Source organism: Meriones unguiculatus, chromosome 5 (genome assembly GCF_030254825.1).
Source record: "Meriones unguiculatus strain TT.TT164.6M chromosome 5, Bangor_MerUng_6.1, whole genome shotgun sequence".
NCBI lineage: Eukaryota > Metazoa > Chordata > Mammalia > Rodentia > Muridae > Meriones > Meriones unguiculatus.
The window spans coordinates 50,565,714-50,589,908 of record NC_083353.1 but is presented as its reverse complement, the minus strand read 5'-3'; the positions used below and the strand labels follow the sequence as shown (position 1 = coordinate 50,589,908).

The following is a 24,195-nucleotide window of genomic DNA, read 5'->3' as shown; positions in this document are numbered from 1 at the left end:
TTAATTCATTTTTTTTCTATTTTTTTATTTTTTATTAATTATACTTTATTCATTTTGAATTCATTTTTAACATTTGCTTTTGGTCTTTCTTTAAATTTATTTTTAACATTTGCTAAGAACAGGAAACAGAAAGCTAGAAATCTAGAAACATGAAGCTGGAAACAGGTGTGTGTGTGCAGAAGGACACAGGAAGAAGTAACCCATCACTTGCTGTAGAGGTGTAATCAGAAAGACTAAAGTTCAAGGAAGGAACCATGAGTCTCAATATCCACACAGGAATTGCGAGTAGAAGACTAGTTTGGACTCATTTGGTCTGAGGGGAAATTAGCAAGCGTGGTTTGACGACATTGTGACCTGATCCATCACACAGATGTGGCAAGGAAGCTCAGAGAAAAGTTGGTGCTCTGCTCTCCCCAGAGAAGATGGTCCCCTGGGAGGCCAGATCTCCATGCTCTCCAGCAGGAACTTGTCAGTGACAGCAGCTACAACTACAGGCTGCAGAGGTGCATTAAAAACCCCTCACCGAAGCTGCGCAGGATCTCCCCTGCATAGAGTCCGTCTGGGTAAGTGCTCTGCACCCAAGTGCATAGTCAGGAGGTGGCCTGGACCCAGGAAGGCTGTGGGAAGAGGAGCACTGGGAGGCAGGGAGGTTTTCACATCTGTGGAGGAGACCTGAGCTCTGAAACATTTTCTTCCCAGGATGTTCAATTGCTTAAGGTCCTAAAATTACTTCACTGTTATAGGATATCAGTTAATTTTAACTTCTATTTACTTTTCTAAAGTAAATTAGCAATTTCACATTATCGTCTGTAAGTTGTTTGGTATAATTTCTAAAGGTTTTCAGAATTGCTCATTTGTGTGCATCTTCTGAGGAGGTGAGGTTTTAATTTCGAATGTAAACAAATACACTTAATTTCACTTCTGTTGTTTATGTACTATAAAAGGATCATTGTTGATACACTGGCTTCTGTAGTCTGACTACTTAGAGGCACTAAAAGCCTTAGGAAAGGAAATGGGCTGTATGTTCAAACCTTATCTAACAGTCAGCTCCTCATTGACTTTTACCTACTAGAATTTTCTTAGGAGCATTTGCATTCAATGTTTAATTTTATGTCATCCCTTCACCTTGCTCTGCTTGTTGGAATGGTCAACTGAGTGGCTGTGATGATGAGGTAGCCAGGACAATGACTGTCAACTGCACAGTGAATGTGGTCCTAATGGAGATGATACGTGTGTCCCTTAATCTTTTCTGTGTTCCAGCCATTGTATACACATTCCTTTTTCATAATAGAAATGCCCAACTATCTCTTACTTCCAGGAAACTTTTGGACAACTGAGCCCCACCCTGTCCTGTTGCCTCTACTTGGTTTTCCCAAACCTCATCTTTTGAAGAACCTATGTGAAGAGATGGAAAGGAACTGTGCAACTTCCCTTGTCCTTGAGAGAATGAGAACACTGGGAGGGAGGTCACAGCTGCACAGGAGGAGTCACTAGGTGGTGGGGGAGGCAGGTTGGGCTGCGGCCCTGTGCAGGAACCAGTGTCAACAGCTGGAGTATATAGGGCAGTCCCCTAAGTCCTCTTATTTCTCTATGTTTAAAGAGTATTTTCTTTCTACTGACTTCTACAAAGAGATTTTTAATAGTGGTTATTATGACTATTGTAACTACATGTGTGACCCTAAGCTGAACCTCACAATCCTATCCATGGACAAATGCAGTGGACATTTCTTAGCTGTCTTCGGAGCTAGCTGCCGGTCCTTAATTGAACCCTCCCACATGTTGGCTCATAGCATCCCAGACTGCAGTCCTTCCACGGTATCTCTGCAGGCAGCGTCTACACCTGGCTGGTGGCTGTCTTGCCTTCCCTATGTTGCCAGCCATGTCTCCCCAGTGTCCCTAATTTTCCAAGCAGAACAGCACCATAGGAAGGACAGGTTCTCCATTTAACTGCAGTCCAACCCCAACCACATACAGTGCAGGCACACCCCTCAGGCCTTTTGCCTAGTTTTGCTTCACGTTAGGTGGTGATGGTGTGACATGCTGCTGTCAGGCAACAGGATCATGGCAAACCAAAGTATTTGTGGGCATGAGTCTGGACATGAGGTGTATGTGTGGGGCAACCACACTACGCACCATCTTGTCATTCAGAAACAGATATGTTTGAACCCGTGCTGCAGAGGAGAAGACAGATATCCTGCCCTCAAACTTTACCCTGGATTCTGCCCACCAGAAAGGTCATAAGTGAGCAAACTTAGAGCAGAGTCTGTTAGGGCTTTCTGCTCTCTGCTTCTGTCCTGACAACTGCATTAAGTCCACTGTCTATGAAATGTGTCCCTTCTTTGGGGCAATGTGAGGTTCTATGTCTCACAGGATGGTGAAGGACTGGGCTTCTCATTGGATGCCACTCTGTGAAACTGAAGAGACTGCTCTTTGATCCCTGTGTGATGGGACTTTTAGCACCACTTCGCTCTGAGGTCCAGACTTCGCTGCTGGCTCTCACCAATGAAAGTGCAGATCTCTCCTTGCTGCTTCTTTCTCTATATTGGGCATGCTTTCTAATCTGCCTGCATAGCCCCATGCCTCCATCCCAGTGCACAAAATTCCCAGATGCAGGTTAGTCAGATGTGACATTTCACAAATTCATTTTCTGTGACCGTGATCTCCTTCCCTTTCTTCAGAGCATCAGAGGCAGAGTGTGATTTTTCCATGTGCAAAATGCACTGTTGGTGCAGGGGACAGTGGCTAGGCAAGGGACACTTCTGCAATTCAGGAGGCATGCTACACTTACACATGAAGTAAAAATGAAACATTTTAAAGTTTTTTTTAAGAAAACAGTGGTGTATTGGCTCAGAAGTCATTATATGTCTTTTTTTAATGGGCCATGATGTTTACGTGAGCCATGTTTGCCTGAGAAATGTGATTGCTGGTTTAGTTGTCTGTAATAGATGACTAATGGAATATTTTTCTGCAGCATTTCCTGGGGCTGCATTGAGGAAGGTGAATTGGTGCCTAGGATGCCAACAGAGTGTGTCTGGACTGTACTCCAGAGAAAAGGGCTAGTTTTCCCTTTGTTGTATCTGTGAATTTTACATGTAGAAAAAACTTTGCAGTGGTTTTAGAGTAATTATAAAATAAACTCACAAATCATAATCATTATTCTAAGCCCACAGCACCCAGGCAACCCTGTCCCTTAATATCTGTAAGGTCAGTTAGCCAAAGCACACTGAAAATGACAGCACCCAGCACCTTTGATTGACAAGTAAGTAAAGTTTGGGATGGTATGAGGATTATATTGCTATGTCTGTAAATCTCGTGTGTTTAAAATGAGGTAAAGGAGCAGGGAGCCAGATCTGAAGTTAATCTTATGATATTTCCAGTGTATAATATTGCAATCAATATATTATCAATATTTATTTTACCTTTTATTAAACAAATGTACTAAAATCCATGCATGTCACAAAGGTTGTGCTGGGTCCTAGTGATCAACTGTGACCCATTAAAGACTGGAACAGATAAATGTCTATGATTGACATCATTGCTGAGCTTTTGATGGGAGCAAACTGTCTGTTCTCAGTCAGTATGGAAGCTGACAAAGCTGATTACACAAAATAGCAAGAAGAATGGCCAGAAGAGATAGTGGAACAGGACTGAAAGGTAGGTACAGAGCAGAGGCTGTGTGAGGTCATGGTGCTCATGCCTTAGAGCACTGCAGCATAGCTGTTGTCCACACCAAGTGCTTGCATGTTCCAAAGGAACACAAAGACCTGAAGGTGTCAAACACAGAGAAATGACAGTATGTGAAAAGGTGGAAATTATCCTGACGTGGTCAGAGCAGGACACACAGATGTGCTGAACTAAGATACTGTACCCCTCATCTAAGTACAAATCTGTGCCAAGTAAAATGGAAGAGAAGTCCACTTGTCCAGATTTTTACAATTTTCTACCTCAGTTCTGAAACTTTAAATAGCATAACTTGTTCATGGGTGCCAAACACATCTCACTTCTCTGGGAAATTATGGATCCTTAAGCACACGGACACAGAATAAGCTACAGAAAGCAAGCACCTTACAAACCTTAACTTTCTGATGAAATTCCTTTCCCATACATGATGGGAAAAATTTACAGCAACATTTTATTCCTGTTTAGGAAATGTGAATGAAAACATAAACAGGAATCTTAAATTGTGTTGTATTTACTTATTTGAAGTGTGTGTGTGTTATGTCTGTGTGTATATCAGTGTGTTGTTTGCATGTGCAGTGCTCACAGAGGGCAGAATTTGGCATGTAAACATGTGTTCTAAATGTGTGCTTAACACTGAGCCGTCTCTCCAGGCCAAGCACGTATTTTACAGGAAATACTCTATCTAACCTCTTCATCAACATTTCTAATATAAATTGACTCATGATTTATTTACTTTTATTTTTACTTATTTGTTTGCATTGTATGAGAGTGAGCATAGGTGCCATAAAGGCCAGAGGAGGTCATCCATGCCCTGTTGCTGGAGTGACAGGTGGTTGTAAGCCAGTTGACTTAGATGCTGGAACTGAACTCAAAGGCCCTGCAAGACCAGCCAGAGCTCTTAACCTCCAAGACCTGGCTTCAGCCTCCTCTCTCTGCTCTTGCTGTGGCTGTGACCTGACTATCTGCTTTGTGCTCCTGACTTCACCTCTCATGAATTGTGGACTATGACCTGGGAGTTAAGCCAAATAAACCCTGTCCTCCTCTAAGCCAGTTTTGATTATGGTGTTTTAGTCCAGCAACAGAAACAGAATGAGGAAATAATCAAAACTTCTGAAGCTTTTCCTATATCTGACAAGATGACAAAACAAAAACCAGGCAATGCCCCCAAAAAACTCAAAATGAGGCAGTGGTAGGGAATCATTTCTATAATACATGATCATTTTAATTTACAGGAAACTTGAAGCCCACCTATAGGTACATAATCCAGCCATGACTGACAATGAGGGGGTTTGGACCTCAGGAAAACTTGAGTACTGTGGGGTGTATTGGGCTGGGTCCACCAATATTCCTAAAGGCAATAGTGTTTGGTACCAATGTTGCTGTTACTGTTTGTGATGAATAATTTCTCTTGCCTTTCTTCTCAGATGTTTACTCTAGTTCCTTGTTTCATACAATGATAAGAATCAAGACCCTTTATGGAGTTGTTGACACATTATACATTTTTCTCTGAGGTAGGCTTTGGGATCTCCTTCAACATTATCCTCTTCCTCTTCCACCTTTTTGAGTTCCTTCTTGAACGCAGGCTCCTGATCATTGACCCACTCATCAGTGTCTTGGCCCTCATCCACCTTGGGATGCTAACAGTCATGGGGTTCACAGCTGCTGACATTCTTGCATCTCAGAATATGTGGAATGACATCAAGTGTAACTCCCTGGTCCACTTGCACAGGCTTTTGAGGGGCCTCTCTCTTTGTGTCACCTGCCTGCTGAGCATCCTTCAGGCCATCATCCTCAGCCCCAGAAGCTCCTGTCTGGCAAAGTTCAAACCTAAATCCCCACAACAGAGCCTGTGCCCCCTTCCTGTGCTGTGGGCCTTCTACATGTCCTGTGGTGCTCAGTTCTCCTTCTCCTATGTTGCTGAGTACAATGTCACCTCACATGGTCTTATATTTGTCACAGAATCTTGCATTATTTTACCTATGGGGTATAGCAGCAGACCCTTATTTTCCATACTGAGGATATTTCGAGATGTGTTCTTTCTAGGTCTCATGGCCCTCTCCAGTGGGTACATGGTGGCTCTCTTGTGCAGACACAAGAAGCAGGCTCAGCGCCTTCACAGCACCAGCCTTTCTGCAAAAGCGTCCCCAGTGCAAAGGGCCACCGGTATGATCCTGCTGCTCATGAACTTCTTTGTGCTGATGTACTGTATGGACTGCATCATATTTGCCTCCAGACTGATGCAGGATAGTGACCCAGTCCACCACATTATCCACATGATGGTCTCCAATGGCTTTGCCACCGTCAGCCCCTTGCTGTTCATTGGCACTGAGAAACGCATTGCTGGCTTCTTCCAATCCTTGGTGGGGAGGACAGCACATGCTTAACTAGTGAGAAAAAGATAAGTTCACTTAAGGAGCCAACTGACAGATGCTCGCTGACAAATGGTGAATCCCAGCCTAGTGCTCATGCTCCTCCAGATAAGTGAATAAATGACTCCTGCTTTGTTAAACTGCTTCCATTGAAATGTGGGTTACAGCACCTGTAGATATTTGAGCCAAATGTCTTCATGCGCATTTCTGCTTGGTGTCAGCAGGTGACCTGTTACACATCACAGATTAGGGTGCTCTGTGCACCTATCAATAACCTAAACTGTATAGCACTTTTTAATAAGCCAATCATCTCAACACTTTGTATTTTACCTAATTAAATATGGATGCATTATCACAAAATCGGATATCATTTATCAACAGTTCTTTCATAGTTAAGGAAAAGTAATTGATTCAAAGTCTCAGATGCTTGCTTGTTTATATTAACAACACTTAACCACAGCCACGATGGAAATAACTCTCTGTCCATAAGCAGATGAATGTACCAACCACATGTGGCGTTTATATATCATGGACTATTACTCAGCTTGAACAGGAAGGAAAGCCACATGCAGGTGTAGGTCCACCACAGAGGAATACATACTTCCCGTGACATGTCAGTCACAGAATGACAAGCTCCTGTACATCTAGGGGTGGAACTGAGAGTACTGTACTGTAATTTTTCAAGAAAGAAAAATGCAATGGTGTTTGCCAGGGGTTGAGGAATGGCACAGTGGAGAATTCTTAATTGGTGTAGAATGACCATTCAGAACAAGAAGAAAAAACAGTAATCTTCTGAAACCAAATGAAAGGCTGGAGGGGTGGAGGGGGTCTGGGCTGGGTAGAGGTGAGGTAACAGTGCTTTCTGCACAAGCATGAAGACTGAATTTGAATCTTCAACAGCTATATAAAAGCCATGCTGTGTGTGAGTTCTTGTAGCCCCCAGCACTGAGGGGGCAGAGACAAGTAAGTCCCTAGAGCTCATTGACCAGATACCCAAGCCAGCCTGATAAGATTCAGATTGATTAGGTTCATTTGCCATGCAATCATGAGGACCTTGGCTAGAGTGCAGAGAACCCACATACAGCCAGACATGATGGTACCTTTCTGTACTCAGTGCTCCTATGCTGAGATGGAAGCAGGGATAGGAGAATTCCTAGAAGCTTGCAGGTCAACTAACCTGAAGTACACAGCAGAGAACAACAAAAGAAACTTTCATTGCTTATTAGATCAAGATTGCTTACTATGGCTTCAAGGAATTAAACCAGGCTCGTAGGAGGGATCGCAGCAAGGTTGAGGCTGTGACAATTTTATGGAGAACAATCAGACCTTTTATACCTTTGTCAAAAACAGATATAATGGCCATTGCCAGGATCAACACAGTGGTCGTTGCCAGGATACATTGATGTTTGCAAGCACTGGAGGGTACACAAGGTTATGTCTAAGAGTAATTGTCCTGTCGAGTTTCCATGTTTCCTTGACTACTAAAGAAACATACAGAGAAATGTTGTTGTTATTAAAAACAAAATCCCAAGCGTTCAATTATTACCTATTAGGATCCAGATGCTGGGGTGAAAGCTTGCTAGCTCAGAGAGGCAGAGAAAGACCTTCCTGCTCAGCTGATCTTCCTACTCAGCTCACGTCCCAGAAGGAAGCACCTTCTTCTCCACACTGTCTTAAATTCCCTTCACCTCAAGCCCCTCTTTCCTGTTAACTTCCTGTCAGCTGGTTTTTTTCTCCACCTCTTTACCTGGGGTTAACTTTACTTAATCCTGTGTACAGAAAGCTCTTAGATTAAAGGTGTGTGAGGGCTGAGCCACACCAAACAAGAAACATTTTGCACTCTTACAATAGGATCAAATATCCTGCATCAGAGAAACACAAAACTGCCCAACACTTCAGGTGCCTGCAGGAGTGTGTCAGTCTCTCAGGAACTGAAGATGCTTAGTGTCCCAGGAGCCACAAACCCTAACTTAAGAACCCCTATGCCTCTCAAGGCAGCCAGGCCAGGCCAACTAAATGGTTCCCTGCAAAGATCCTGTCCCACAGAGAGTGAAATGTAAAATCTGAGCTTAACCTCTTACCTCCACATATATGTCCTTACACACACTCACACACACACACAGAGGATGAAATGTATAAATAAGGTGGGTGATGACAGAGGAAGACAGTTAACATTCATTTCTGGCCTCTACATACACAGACTTGCACATGTACATACATACATATGTACTAACCCACACAAATATGTAAGTATGCCACACTCACCACACTCAAAGAAAATTTAAATGCCAGTATAAGGAGCCTAACTCTTTGCAGAACTCTCTGATTCAGGGAACTGAAAAGATAGATATATAGGAACCTGGCTGTCTTTTACCAGGAAGGAAGTGCCCCAGATAACACAGGGGCAACCAAGGACTGGAGAGTGAGGATGAGAGACCCCTGAAGAGCCAGTGCTGGAGAGTGAGCATCAACAGCAGGCTGAACTGGCAGTACAGAATGAACATGTCACTCCACAGGGACAGACAGAATGACCGAACACAGTAAGTGAGGGAGAAGAGGAAATCTTCCTAGGAAGAATTTAATTATTGTGCATAGGTGATTCCTCTCAGGGGCATGAAGCTTGAAAGCTTGGGCCTTCCATTTATGATGTTGGGCAGGCATTGTGACTGGCTTCCAAAGAACAAAGGAGGAAGAGGTAGAATGTGCAACCATGGAGGATGAACCAGGCAAGGCAACCTTGACCAAGGGATGACCACAAAGTTGGCATGTGGCCCTCACATATTCTCTCCTTAGACCCCTTGAGGTGGGGTGGAAAGACTTCCTCTGTGCATCCCACAGGTGGTCTGTGCACTGGAGTCAGCATAGCAGGAGCCCAAATGAGTGTGCAAGGTCACTGTAGCCACAGTTCCCCCTTCCTCACTTCTGCCCACACCAAAACACACCTCAGCTCAGGCTCTCAGGTTCCCTGCAGTGGGATGCTGGAATAAGGAGAAAATGCATCAGCTTGGGCTGATCAAGAGAACTGGGGAGAGTAAAGGCCTGGCCCCCTTTCACTGTGGCACTGGGCTTTGAGCTATTAAAAATCACTGCTTTTGACAAGTTTTACAGTTCTCAGGTCTTGTGAATTCTTGAAGGAGGCTGGGAAATGGGGGAGAGCATTCCTTCATAGTACTTACTGGACTCTGCCTGGATGTTCTGAGCAGAAGGTAACTCAGTCAAACAACCTATGCAGACACCAGCTATAACATGTCTGTGTACATTGTGCGCATGCGTGTATGAACTTACTGGGTGTCCTGTACAGCTACTAACTTCCAGGCTGAGAGTTCTGAGAGGGAAAATGAATCTGATCCACCCTAAGATCCAGACCCTCCTGAGATCAGACTGACTGCAGACTTAAGGCTGGCAGATTGGTGCTAGTCCAGGCTAGTCTCCCATTTGCAACTTCTGTATGGGTCCAGGGGAAGGCATTTCCCACCTCCCTCCCTGCTCCCCCACTATGACCAAGTGAGTGTTACATCTTCAAGCAAACTAAGCTATCAACACCTCAGGACTATGCTTGGCTTGGTGCTTTGTCGCCACCTGCAGGAAGCAGAAGAGAAGGCCACCTCAGTCCCAGGGCACAATCCCAGGGCAGCAATAGCCATGCCCCCAAACTCCCCTGGGCTCACTGGACCCCGCCCCCTGGGTCTCAATCTGGGCTCCAACATCGATTATCTCTATGGTCTTAGCAAAGTTATTCGCTCTATTCTTCTGCTCAAACCTGAAGGACATGGCTCTAACTTCCTTAGTTGGCTGTGAAGGCTGAGGTGCTGTCTCCTGCTGCCACATTAAGGCTGCCTGTGCCTCTGCAAAGTGAGGTTGTGAGATCGACTGCTGCCTCATGGGGCAATCCTTATGTACAAAATCCTGTTCAAGGCTCTTCTTGTTGTCAGATCCCCTTGATAGGCTGTTGTTTCCCACTTGTATTTGGTGGTGGGTGTGATTGTAGGAAAACACATATTGGGGGGGATATTCCTGAAATACCTAGAGCTGCTGGGAGCCCTGAGTTGGGTAAATGAATGGGTGAAGAAGAGATACACTACCCCACGGTGCAGTGTCAGGGAAATCACAGGAGGTGATTAAGGGAAATCACAGGAGGTGATTAAGTCTTTTCTGGAAGTTACCTTCTGCACTTCCCTTTCAGGTGCTCAGGTGATCTCACTTGTATGCTGCTCTCTGGTGTCACTGTGTGGTATGAGCAGGAATGGCACGAGGACCTGACAGGCTTCATTGCTTAGGATTAAAGGTGTATACCAAGAGTGTGTCTGTATTCCAGCCAGATGGATTAAGAGTGTGTACTGGGAAGAACAAGATGGCGGTGCCAGAAGAACACTACATCTGAGGAGTAGGACAATATTTTCTGTACAGCAACCAAGAGACTGAACTCTGGGCCCTAAAACAACAGTGATTGTGTTTCCCAGGTAAGAGGAAACCCCCATAATATGTGAATCATTCGGGTCCGCTCTCAGGTCACCCAGCCAGAACCCTACAGAGATCCCAGGTCACGCAAGCACTAGGTCGCTGGACCAGAGCCACATGCCAGCGTGTCCTGATCACCTTCCCATCCTGAATGGGTGTACAATAACATCAGAGACTGAGAGTCCCAGTCTAGAGAAAAACCCATGGGGAAGGAGGAAATAGGGATGGCCGCGGGCCACCCACTCTCTCCCTGGAAAAGTTCTTGCAGAATGGCGGGTGTGCCCCCAGCACTGAACTGGGCCCCAGCCACCAGCACAGAGACTGGCTGCCCACCCAGCTCTGTGTCACAGACAGAGCTGTGTGACAGAGGCAACAGGGACGGGCAGTCCCTGTCGGGAAAAATCCTCACAGGGAACGAAGCAAATGGGGTCAGACTTAGGCCACGCAGTATATCCCTGGAAAAGGTCCCACAGACCAGCCCAACCCCCAGACCTGCTGTGCACCAGCTAGCCTGCTGCTACCAGGAGAGCTGTACTCACCTGCCACAGATTACCACTTGCATACTGGGACAAACAGCCTCAACCTCAGATCTATAGAAGCCTGGGATCTCCGAGATCAACCCCCAGATACTGCTCCAAGGCGCAACCAGTTATCCCTCACATAACTGACCAAACCACAGGACACCCAGGTTACAGCAGCAGCTCACTAAATTTACAGCAGGAAACGCAGAAGCAGGGCAGCTGTCTCCTCTCAGGGTGAGAGGAGAGCCCCCTCGGCTAACAAAACCACAGTTAATACACAGGTCTCTACATCTGAGGTGAGCTATGGCAACTCCCGAAAAACACTAGCCATACAGTGACCATACCCAAAATGCTGAGGAGGCTTCCTTCAGGAAAATCCATATTCCTGCCAAGGGGATTCTGTAAACCACAGGATTACAGGAACCACCAGATTCTCACACCCAACAGCTAAGATAGCCCAATGGGTAGAGGCCAGCATAAAAGCTCAACCAACTTAAGACAGAGCAATATAGCATCTCCAGAACCCAGTTATCCAGAAGCAAGTAGCCCTGGACACCCCAGTTTTATTGAAATTCAAGAAGATGACCTAACATCTATGCTCATGAAGAGGATAATAGAAGAAAAAATAAATACAATGTGTAAAGACCTGGAGGAAGATAAACTGAAGCAGATTATGGCCAGGAGTAAGAAATACAGGAATTTGCAGCCAAACAGTTTGTGGACTTTAGAGAGGAAATAATTAAATCACTGAAAGAAATAAAAGAAACAGAGGAATGTTCAAACAAACAACTGAAGGAATTGAAGGAAAAACAGGAAAATACACAGTCAGATAGGTGAAGGAAATCAAAAAAATGGCTCAAGATTTGAAGATAGAATTGGAAAAATTAAAGAAAACACAAATGGAGGAAATTGTGGAAAGAAAGAACTTAGGGAAGAAAACAGGAACCACAGAGGTTAGCATAAACAATAGAATACAAGAGATGGAAGAAAGAATCTCAGGTGGGGATGATACAATGGAAGAAATCAATATATCTGTCAAAGAAAATGTTAAATCTAAAAAATTCCTTACACACACAGTCCAAGAAATTCAAGACAGCATAAAAAGACAAAGCCTAAGAATAATAGCTGTAGAGGAAAAAGAAGATTTCCTGCTCCAAGGCCCAGAAAATATTTTCAACAAAATCATTGAAGAAAGTTTTCCCAACTTAAAGGAGAGGCCAATAAGAATACAAGAGCCCTACAGAACACCCAATAAATTAGACCAGAAAAGAAAATATTCCCACCACATAATAATCAAAACAATAAGGATACAGAACTAAGAAAAAATACTAAAAGCTGCAAGGGAAAAAGGCCAAGTAACATATAATGGCAAACCCATTAGAATCACACCTGACTTCTCAACAGAAACTATGGAAGGCAGAAGGGCCTGGACTGATATCATGCACACCCTAAGAGAACATAGATGTCAGCCCAGGCTACTATACCCAGCAAAACTCTCAGTCCTCATAGATGGAGAAAACAAGATATTCAATGACAAAAACAAATTTCAACAATACCTACACACAAATCCAGCATTACAGAAGACACTACAAGAAAAAATACAACTCAAGAAACCTACCTATTTTCAAGAAAACACAGGAAATAATTAACCTCACTACAGTAAAACAGAAAGCAACCAAGTACACAAACCTATGACCACAGCCACCATCAAAATAAAAAGATCTAACAGCCACTGGTCATTAATCTCTCTCAACATCAATGGACTCAATTCTCCAATAAAAAGACACAGACTAACAAAATGGATACGTAAACAAAACCCAGGAAGCTGTTGCATACAAGAAACAAACCTAAGTCACAATGATAGACCTGAGGGTAAAGTGCTGGAAGAATGCTTTCCAAGCAAATGGACACAAGAAGCAAGCAGGAGTAGCCATTCAAATGTCTGATAAAATAGGCTTTCAACCAACATTAATAAAAAGAGATGGGGAAGAACACTTCATACTCATCAATGGAAAATTCCACCAGGAAGACATCACAATCCTGAACTTCTATGCCCCTAATACAAGGGCACCCACATTTGCAAAAGATACATTGATAAAACTTAAACCACACAAAGATCCCCACACATTAATATTGGGAGACTTCAACACCACACTCTCAACAAAGGACAGATCAACAAAACAGAAATTAAACAAAGAAACAATGTCTCTAACAGAGGACATGAATCAAATGGACCTAACAGACACTTACAGAACCTTACACCCAAACACAAAAGAATTTACCTTCTTCTCAGCACTTCATGGAACCTTCTCTAAAATAGACCATATGGTTGGTCACAAAGCAAGCCTCAACAGATACAAGAAGATGGAAATAATTTTTGTATCTTATCTGATCACCATGGAATAAACCTGGACCTCAACAACAACAGAAATAGCAAAAATCCTACACACACATGGAAACTGAGCAACTTGCTACTTACTCAATGATAGCTGGGTAAGGGAAGAAATAAAGAAAGAAATTAATGTCTTCCTAGACTTCAATGAAAATGAAGGCACAACATATCCAAACTTATGGGACACAATGAAAGCAGTGCTAAGAGGAAAGTTCATAGAACTAAGAGCCTTCAAGAAGAAATTTGAGACAACTCATTCAAGCAACTTAATGTCTCACCTACAAATCCTAGAAAAAGAAGCAGACACATCAAGAAGGACTAGATGGCTAGAAATAATCAAAGTCAGGGCAGAAATAAATCAATTAGAAACAAATAAAACAATTCAAAAAATCGATGGAACCAAGAGCTGGTTCTTTGAGAAAATCAACAAGATAGACAAACCATTAGCCAAGCTAACTAAAAGGCAGAGAGACACCATCCAAATCAACAAAATCAGAAATGAAAAGCTATAGACACTGTGGAAATCCAAACAGCCATTAGGACTTAATAGACTTCAAAAGTGGATATGCCACAAAATTTGAAAATCAAAATGAAATGGAAAATTTTCTTGATCAATTCCACTTAACAAAGCTGAATCAAGAGTAGGTAAATCAACTAAATAGTCCTATATCTCCCAAGGAAATAGAAGTTGTCATCAAGAGTATCTCATCCAAAAAAAGCCCAGGACCAGATGGTTTCAGGGCAGAATTCTACCAGACCTTCAAAGAAGAGTTAACTCCAATTCTCTTCAAACTATTCCACAAAATAGAAACAGAAAAACACTACCAACACTACTGTCTATGAAGCGACAGTCACCTTGGTACCTAAACCTTACAAAGACCCCCCCCCCAAAAAAAAAAAGAGAATTTTCAGGCCAATCTCCCTCATGAACACTGATGCAAAAATACTCAACAAGATACTTGCAAACTGAATACAAGAACATATCAAAGATATCATCTACTATGACAAAGTGGGCTTCATCACCGGTATGCAGGGGTGGTCCAATACATGGAAATCCTTCAATGTGATCCACCAAAATAACAAACTGAAAGAAAAAAACCACATATAACCTCCTTACATGTTTAAAAGTCATTTGACAAAATCCAGCATCCATTCATGTTTAAAGTATTGGAGAGATCAGAGATAAAAGGCACATACCTAAACATGGTAAAGGCAATATACAGCAAGCTTAGAGCCAACAACAAGCTAAATGGAGAGAAACTTAAAGCCATTCCACTGAAATCAGGGACAAGGCAAGGCTGCCCACTCTCTCCATATCTCTTCAACATAGTTCTGGATGTCCTTGCTAGAGCAATAAGACAGTTGAAGGAGATAAAGGGGAAACAATTTGGAAAGGAAGAAGGAGAATTATCACTATTTGCAGATGATATGATAGTATACTTGAGTGACCCCTAAAATTCTACCAGGGAACTCTTACAGCTGATAAACACCTTCATCAACGTGGCCAGATACAAAATTAACTCAAAAAAAAAAAAAAAAAAAAGAGTAGCCCTTCTGTATACAAAAGATAAAAGGGCTGAGAAAAAAAAATTAGGGAAACAACACCCTTCACAATAGCCACAAATTACATAAAGTACCTTGGTGTAACCCTAAACAAGCAAGTCATATCTTGTATGAAAAAAAAAAATAAGTCTCTGATGAAAGAATTAGAAGAAGATATCAGAAGATGGAAATATCTCCCATGCTCATGGCTTGGCAGGAATAACATAGTAAAAATGGCCATCTTACCAAAAGCAATCTACAGATTCAATGCAATTCCCATCAAATTACCAACACAATTCTTTACAGACCTGGAAAGAAAAATTCTCAACTTCATATGGAATAACAAGAAACCCAGAATTGCTAAAGCAATCCTCTACAATAAAAGATCTTCTGGAGGTATCTCCATCCCTGATATTAAGCTGTACTATAGAGCAACAGTAATAAAAACTGCATGGTACTGGCATAGAAACAGAATGGTGGATCAATGGATACAAACTAAAGACCCAGAAAAAAACCCAGACACTTATGAACAACTCATCTTTGAAAAAGATGCCAAAACCATACAATGGAAAAAAGGTAGCATCTTCAAAAAATGGTGCTGGTCTAACTGGATGTTTACATGTAGAAAAATGCACATAGATCTATACTCATCACCAAGCACAAAATTAAATTCCAAGTGGATCAAAGACCTCAACATAAAACCAGACACATTAAATCGGTTAGAAGAAAAAGTGGGGAAGACCCTAGAAGTCATTAATAGAGGACACAATTTCCTGAACAGAACAACAACAACACGGGCTCTAAGAGCAACAATCAATAAATGGGACCTCAAGAAACTGAAAAGCTTCTGTAAAGCAAAGGACACCATCACCAAAACAAAATTAATTCCTACAGATTGGGAGAGATTCTTCACTAAACTTTTTTTTTTCTGACAGAGGACTAATATCCAATATTAGTATATAAAGAACTAAAAAAGCTGAAAAGCAACAAACTAAGTAATCCAATTAAAAACTGGGGAACAGAGCTAAACAGAATTCTCTGTAGAGGAATATTGAATGGCAGAAAAACAAAGAAATGCTCAACCTCATTACCCATAAAGGAAATGCAAATCAAAACGATGCTGAGATTTCACCTTACACACATCAGAATGGCCAAGATCAAAAACTCAAGTGACATCACATTCTGGAGAGTTTGAGGAGCAAGGGGAACCCTCCTCCACTGCTCATGGGAATGTAAATTTGTACAACAACTCTGGAAATCAATCTGGCGCTTTCTCAGACAAATAGGAATAGCATTCCTCAGATCTAGCCATAGCACTCCTAGACATATTTGCAAAAGAGGCTCAAGTACACAATAAGGACATTTGCTCAACCATGTTTGTAGCAGCTTTATTTGTAATAGCCAGAACCTGGAAACAATCCAGATGTCCCTCAACTGAAGAATGGATACAGAAATTGTGGTACGTCTATACAATGGAATATTACTCAGCAATGAAAAATAAGGAAATCCTGAAATTTGCAGGTAAATGGTGGCAACTGGAAAGGATCATCCTGAGTGATCTGTCCCAGAAGCGGAAAGACACACAGGGTATATACTCACTCGTATAGACATATAATATAGGACAATCCTACTAAAATCTGTACATATAAAGAAGCAAATCAAAAGCGAGGACTCTGACTAAAATGCTCAATCCCCATCCTAAAAGGCAAAGAGGATGGACATCAGAAGAAAAAGAAAACAGGAAACAAGTTAGGAGCCTGCCACAGAGGGCCTATGAAAGGCTCTGCCCTGCAGACTAGCAAAGCAGGTGCTAAGACTTATGGCTAACTGTTGCGCAGAGAGCATGGAATCTTAGGAAAGAAGTGGGAAATAGTAAGATCTGGAGAGGACAGGAGCTCCACAAGGAGAGCAACTGAACCAGAAAATTTGAACAGAGGTGTCTTTCCAGATACTCCTACTCCAACCAAGTACCATGCATGGAGATAACCTAGAACAACTGCACAGATATAGCCCATGGCAGTTCAGTGTCCAAGTGGGTTCCATAGTAATCAGAAGAAGGACTGTCTCTGACATGAACTGATTGACCTGCTCTTTGATCACCTTCTCCTGAGGAGGGAGCAGCCTTACCAGGCCACAGAAGATGACAATGCAGCCACTCCTGATGAGATCTGATAGACTAAGATCAGAAGGAAGGAGAGGGGGACCTCGCCTATCAGTGGATTTGAGGAGGTGCATCCATGAAGAAGGGGGAGGGAAGGTGGGATTAGGAGGGGAGGAGGGTGGAGTTCATGGGGGGATACAAAGTGAATAAAGTGTAATTAATAAAACTTAAAAAAAAAGGGTGTGTACTAAGAGTGTGTCTGAATTTCAGCCAGATCACACAGACCTAGGTCTTCGGATGTGATCTCTTGCCAGAGTAGCCATTTTGCTAGATTAAAATTCCCCTTCAGCTGGGTGACTTTTATGTGTGATTTATACTGAGTTTCACAGTTTAACTTCATAAGAAACACCATCTAGAAAGTCTTGGTGAAGAGTTTAAGTTAGCCTGGGTATTGTTAGCCTGAGTATAACTCCATTATAAAATAAAGAGCCATCTTGACTGGGAGCTGAATTCAGGTACCAGGAAATATCACAAAATGTGAGCCTGGCAGAAAACAAAGTTAACTCTCCCAGCACCATCTCTAGGAAATATCACAGAACAAACACTTCATAGAAAATAGAGACAATCTCCCTTGCAATCATCAATGGGAATCGGTTGAGAATCTGGTGGGAAAATTCTCCCCAGTGTCTCAGATATAGATTAAATGAATAGCCATTGTGATCATATGTCTTAGGCAATTGTTCCTCAGAGAGGCATATACCTTAGGTAATTGTGATTCAGAAAAGGTCACCTCACCCATCTAACTTTTACCTAATCCTGTAACATCAAGGCATATGCCCCCCGTTTGCTGTCATAGAAACATGTGCTTCCCTGTTTGCTGTCATGAAAACTCCCTGATCACAGACTTTCCCTAAAAAACCTTGCTCACTCAGGGCTCCAGGTCCCACTTCTCTACTGGTGCATCAGTGAGACTCAGTCCCAAGTTTGATTGCTCTCATAATAAAGCTCTCTTGCTATTGTACCGAGTTGTCTCCTGGGGGCTCTGAGGATCCCCTGAACCTGGCATTACATTTGGGGTCTGGTCCAGGGTGCCTCAGGACCTCTAGGACTCCCGACCCAGAGAACTTAATCCCATGGGTAAATGTCTTTTGTGTTGTCTGTCTGCTTAAAGTGTTTGTTTCTGTTCATTGATCTGAAAAGCCTCGATGTGCTGTAGAGGCAGCCAAAAGTGGACAAGAGAGACCTGTTGAGGTCCAGGGCCTCAGGGGTCAAAAAGACATTTTGGGCCTTGTAAGTTTCTGCCTCCCTGGAAGTCTTGGGATAGGGAAATGAGAGTAAGGATTGGTTTTCATAGACTTTCTGGCACTTCTGTGGCAGAGAAGTACAGGAAATGACAGGTTTTTGGTTTTACTTTGTTTCTGTGTAGGATTAATTGTCTTTTTCTTGGTGGTGTGCCAGGAGTTACTTTTGTATTTTTGTGATTAATTGCTTGTGGTCTTGCATTTGCCTTTGAAGCCATAGCTCTTCTTGCTTTAGTGATTTTAGATATTAGCCCAGGTATAGGTTGTGAGTTGTTGCCTTTAGTTTGGTTTTTGTCTGGGATGGCTGGTTCTTTTTTGTGTATGTGTGATTTACTATTTGTTGAAATTGCTCTCCTTACTTCTTTTGTGTTATCCTGAATTCTTTTGATGAAAAGACTGGCTGATGATATGGGACAGAATATTTCCAAACCCCTTGACTTGGTTCTGACACATTTTTAGAGAAGTTAAGACTAGAGCTCACGGTCTTACAGTTGATGTGAGGAGAGGAAAAATGATGACTTTTTGTAGCTCAATATGGCCCACATTTAATGTGGGCTGGCCAGCTGAAGGAACTTTCGACCTTACCACCATCCTTGCAGTGGTAAATGGGGTTTTTCAGAAAACATGTGGGCACCCAGACCAATTTCCATTTATTGTAGTCTGGAAAGACCTAATGATTCATCCACCTCCATGGATTAAGCCCTTTCTGACCCCCACTAACAATCCTCCTTCCGCAGCCTCTCCAAAACCAGAGGCCACTGCCCTGGCTCCCTCATATCCCCTTTACTCTATTTTTCAGGATGAGACTCCCATGGAAATAATTTTTCCAACCCCTCCTCCTCACATTCCTCAGACAGCTCCAGCCCTTTATCTAGGTTGGAACCACCATCTGTCCCAGCACCAAAAACCCAGAGCCTCTTGGCAGCATCTTGGCAGCCTCTCCCTCTGGGGAACCAGATAACTGGAGAACTCAGAATGCCAAGTTCTCTGACAATTCTAAGGATTTGATTGATCTCTTTGAAACTGTTCCTTTCACCCACCAGCCAACCTGGGATGATTTCAGCAGCTTTTAAAAGTTTTGTCTGCCATAGAGGAGTGCGGACATATTATTTCAGAAATCCAAAAATTGTCCCAGACACTACAGGAGTTGAAACCACACATGAAGGCCATATTGATGATTAGTTTCCTACAAGAGGTGCAATTGGGATTATAACACTGCTGCAGATAAGGAACATCTCCTAGTCTATTGTCAGTCCCTGTTGGCAGGTCTCAAGGCTGCCACAAGGCAGCCCGATAATTTGGCCAAGGTATATGATGTCAGACAGGGAATGGATGAAAGTCCATTCTTGGAAAGAATTAATGAAATCTTTTGCAGATATACACATGGAGATCCAGAAAAATCTGAACATACAGGCACAGTTGCTTTGGATTTCATTAACCAGTCCACTCCAGACATAAAAAAGAAACTACAGAAACAGGAAAGAATAGGACAGATGACATTGCAAGATTTAGTCCAGGTAGCTGAGAGAGTGTACAATAACAGGGACAGTTCTGAGAAAAAGCAGTTGAAGTCAGGAAAGACTTTGAACTGGCATCTACAAGTGTCCTATTGGCCAAAAATGTTTTGTACCCCAGAGAAAGAAAGCACCAACTTCAGCGGATAGCCCAAGGCAAAGGACGTGAAGGACAATGCAAACCATCACTAGGTAAAAACCAGTGCACATAATGCAAGGAGGAAGGTCATTGGGTCAGATATTGCCACAAAAAGGGACCAAGGACTCAGACTAAGTTCCTGGCTCTGGAGGATCAGCATTTGTGTTGAAGGTAAGTCAGAATGTAGCTAAGTTTATTGGGGCAGATTGGACATTGCATTGTGCATATAGCCACCAAAGTTCAGGACAGGTAGAGAGGATGAACAAAACATCTAAAGAGACCTTGATGAAAATGACCTTGGAGACTGGCACTGACTGGGTGATGTTCCTCCCCTTTGCCCTTTATAGGGTTGGGAATTCCCCTTACCAGCTAAGTTTAACTCCCTTTGAGATTATATATAAGATGCCAGCCCCTATAGTGCCCAGTCTTAAGAATGATGCTACTTCTGAAGTAGATTAAAACAGATATTGATTATCGCCATGCCTGGTACGTGGTTGGAATATGAGTCTCTGGAAAGACCCCTGTGTTCAAATTTTCTGGTTCTGTTGCTCTCCTTGTGGGGTTCCTGTCCTCTCCAGATCTTACTAATTCTCACTTCTTACACAAGATTCCATGCACTCTGCCCAACAGTTGGCCATAAGTGTCAGTGTCTCCTTTGATAGTCTGCAGGGCAGAGCCTTTCAGAGGCCCTCTGTGGCAGGTTCCTAGGTTGTTTACTGTTTTCTTCTTCTAGGAGATAACCTAGAACCCCTGCACAGATGTACCCCATGACAATTTAGTGTCCAGAGGGTTCCATAGTAATGGGAAGAGGCATTGACTCTGACATAATCTGATTGGCCTCCTCTTTGAACACATCTCCCTGAGGGGGGAGTAGTCTTTCCAGGCCACAAAAGATGATAATGCAGCCACTCCTGTTGAGATCTGATAGACTAAGATCAGAAGGAAGGAGAGGAGGACCTCCCCTATCAGTGGACTTGGAGAGGAGCATTCCTGAAGAAAGGGGAGGGAGGGTTGGACTGGGAGGGGAGGTGGGCGGGACTTATGGGGGGATACAAAGTGAATAAAGTGTAATTAATAAAATAAAATTTTAAAAATGATAAAAAACAGGTTTTGAGAAATATTTAAGGCTTCTGTGCAAGCAGACAGCTCTTAAAGTGTCAACAGCAGCTTCTCACGGAAGAAAGCTGCAAGCCTCTATGGTCATAAAATAGTATTCAACCGGGAGCAAGACGTTCCTCCCTTGAAATTACAGCTAAAGGGGGTAACAAATTAGTTTTATAACTTTGTGTGTTTGTTTTAAATATGTAAGTTTACTATATTCTATGTATATTTTGATGTTTGATTATTGATTATTAAATGTACTAAGACTTTACATAATTTTGGTCCTGTATTAAAAACCAGGTTTATAAAAATAATAATGTTTAAAACTACATTTATATAAAATATTAAAACTGCATCTCCGTGTGTTTGATTACAAGAACTTTTCTTACTGGCAGCCAACATCAAAATAATGTAGTTGGTATTGATTTTAAAAGTACTGAATAGTTTGCATTGATAAAATCTGGTTTTTAATTTTAAAATTATGGTTATATTTTGTGACTTCATTTCTAAAAAGGATACCTTATTTTGATATTGCAAAAACTGATGTTAAAAAATATGTTCAAGGTTATGAAATATTTTAAAGTTTATCAGGTATTTTAGACAATGGCTGTGGGCATTCTAACAGAGAACTTGAAACAATTACTCAGTCCTTTGGGGGAAGACAAAAGACTTTGGTATTTATTTTGTTAGTTTTACCAAATGAAACCAAGCCATATGATTTGAGCCAATTAAGAAAATTGCAGTTTTAATAATGTATTATGTCAAAATGATAAAATAATAAAAAAGTTCTGATGAAAATTTTATATGGTCTGAAAATCAAGAAATATGTCGGTTGAATCAAAAAACAAAGCTGAGAAAAGTCTAACTTGAAGATACACAGAATGTTAGAGAAGATATAAACTGTATTTGCTTTGTGTATTTTTTTGTTGTTGTTTTGTTTTTGTTTTTACACCTGCAAGCATGATTTGAGAAAGAACTGTAAGATATGTTGCTCTTCATTTCAAAGGCTGGTGATTCTTCAATGAAATTGTTTTCTTATGCTCTTTCACCCAGGTTTATACAATGTAATGTTCAAGTCATTGTTAATTAGTATAAAAATGTATGCCTGGTTACCAGTTCCTGTATAAATGATTTAATGCTGTTTCTTCCTGGCTGATAGGTTTGATATGGCCAGAACTGTCCATCTCTGCTAAGGTTGCCAGTTATGTTTAGTTCTCGATTTAGGGCTAAATGAAACTTGTGTCCTTTATGCTTTTTTGCTGCTCAGTCTTAATGCAGTATGTTGGGATGAGCAAGATTTGCTGCCCCTTCTATATATTGTATCTGATCAAAAGTTTTGCTTTGATTCTAGTTCAGAAAGGTATTTGAAGTTATGCTATAAGAATCAGTTTTATCTAGTCTTCTGTTTATGTTTTTGAAGTTAAGCTTAGGATGGGTAATTATAAAGTTTGCCTATAGAGATTTACTTGAGATGAATATGGCTCTAAAACATTTATTTAAAGAATATGCCATAATTAGAGATTATGACATTCTATTTCATAGGATGCAATTTAAAATTGATAATTGAGAGAGATGAAGAATAATTCAGATATCCTGGCCCACAAGCTTGTCAGAGATCTGATGAATATGGCATTTTAACATTTGTAAGATTATTTTGACACAGATTTCTAAAATCCTGACAGTAGCTCCCCCAAGGTCTCCAAGAAGATTTGGACACACTGCAACTCTGTATTATGGTATGCTAACCACTGGGCCAGACTGCCCCAACTGGCCCAATGCTAGGGCCCAGCCTAAACTATGGACAAAACTGTGGACACCTGAAGAGTCAATGTTTCACATTGCTAAGGGCGAGGTGAGGCCATTCTATTCCCTCTCATTATCTGGGCCTGGTTGCTGGACTTCCCTGCTCATGATGCCATAAGACCACAGGACCCAGGGACAGCTGACTGGAGTGATTCACTGACTAGCTGTCACTGTCATTTGGATTGATACATATTTATCCTTCTCAGGTCTCTGATTACATTGATGGCTAAGCTAAGCTAATGGTAGTCTTTGCAGCTAAAGACCAGATAGTTAGATCCAGTGTTAGTTTATTGGTTAATTTATTACTTAGTTAAAATTACCAGGTACTAGGTTTTCTATTTAAAAAAGGGTTGCCATGTCTACAGGCTCCATCTTCATTATTTATGTCTTATGATGAATGGCTGGATAGAAAGATAATAGAGTTTATGTAGGGTTTGAGGATATAGGAGTTTAGGTTTTGAGAATCTAGAGAATGTTGTTTGGTGTGGAAAAATGTTTCAGGGTTGATAAATGCAAGAAACATTGGAGGGTGTAAGGAGGTGTTTTAAGGTATATGAATGTGGAGTGTAATGATTTGAGGCATATTAAAAACGGGAGATATGTCAGATTTCTCTCCTCTCTCTGCTATTGTTGTGCCTATGATGTTATAAGGTTTCAGAAGTCTAGAGTTTTGACATTGACCAATAGAGTTCTGATATGTTGATGAAACACTGATTGCTTATTACCCAGTCTTAAGCTTGAGATTTTAATTACCTTTTGGTTGTCTTTTGGAGGTAGATTTAGAAGTGTATTTCATCATGCTAAACACGTCTATACAATGTGTATATCTGAGCTTTTACAATGATATTTTTAATATCTGCCATTTCTGAGGTAGACTTTGATATAGGATTTAAGAATATTTTAAATATGTTTCTTCTAGTTGCTTTGTTAAGGAAAGTCCAACCATTCAGAGTTTAATACTAAAGCCATTAATGTATTTCTGCCTAACTTTCCAATGTAACATGGAGATGGGGACTAAAAGTAAATGCTAAGAAAATATGACAAAAAATAGCCAAGCTCTTTGATGGCTGATTACCAACAACAGGGCCCACATTAATTAAAATGTTAAGAGTTTCAGGCCATGGACAACTTAACTTGTTTATAAAGGTCACAAAACAAACAGCTAAGAAAAATTGATACTCATTCCATTGGATGTAGTTTTACCTGTTACTCACAAAATGTTTCAGGAAATCAAAAGGTCATGAGACCTGAATCTGACATAGCTCAAACAGAC

The 24,195-nt window shown here is 41.7% G+C and overlaps 1 protein-coding gene across 1 annotated transcript in view; it reads right to left on the bottom strand.

The window, feature by feature from the left end:
- Positions 1-3,997: 3,997 nt before the first annotated feature.
- The window catches only part of LOC132654151 (vomeronasal type-1 receptor A11-like), a gene marked incomplete at its 5' end in the record, with an annotated part of 34,051 nt that continues 13,853 nt past the window's right edge, over positions 3,998-24,195 (bottom strand). Inside the window, 2 exons of the mRNA XM_060383404.1 lie at positions 3,998-4,047; positions 5,843-6,065. Coding sequence (XP_060239387.1) covers positions 3,998-4,047; positions 5,843-6,065 — 273 coding nt within the window. The remainder of the gene's footprint in view (positions 4,048-5,842; positions 6,066-24,195) is intronic.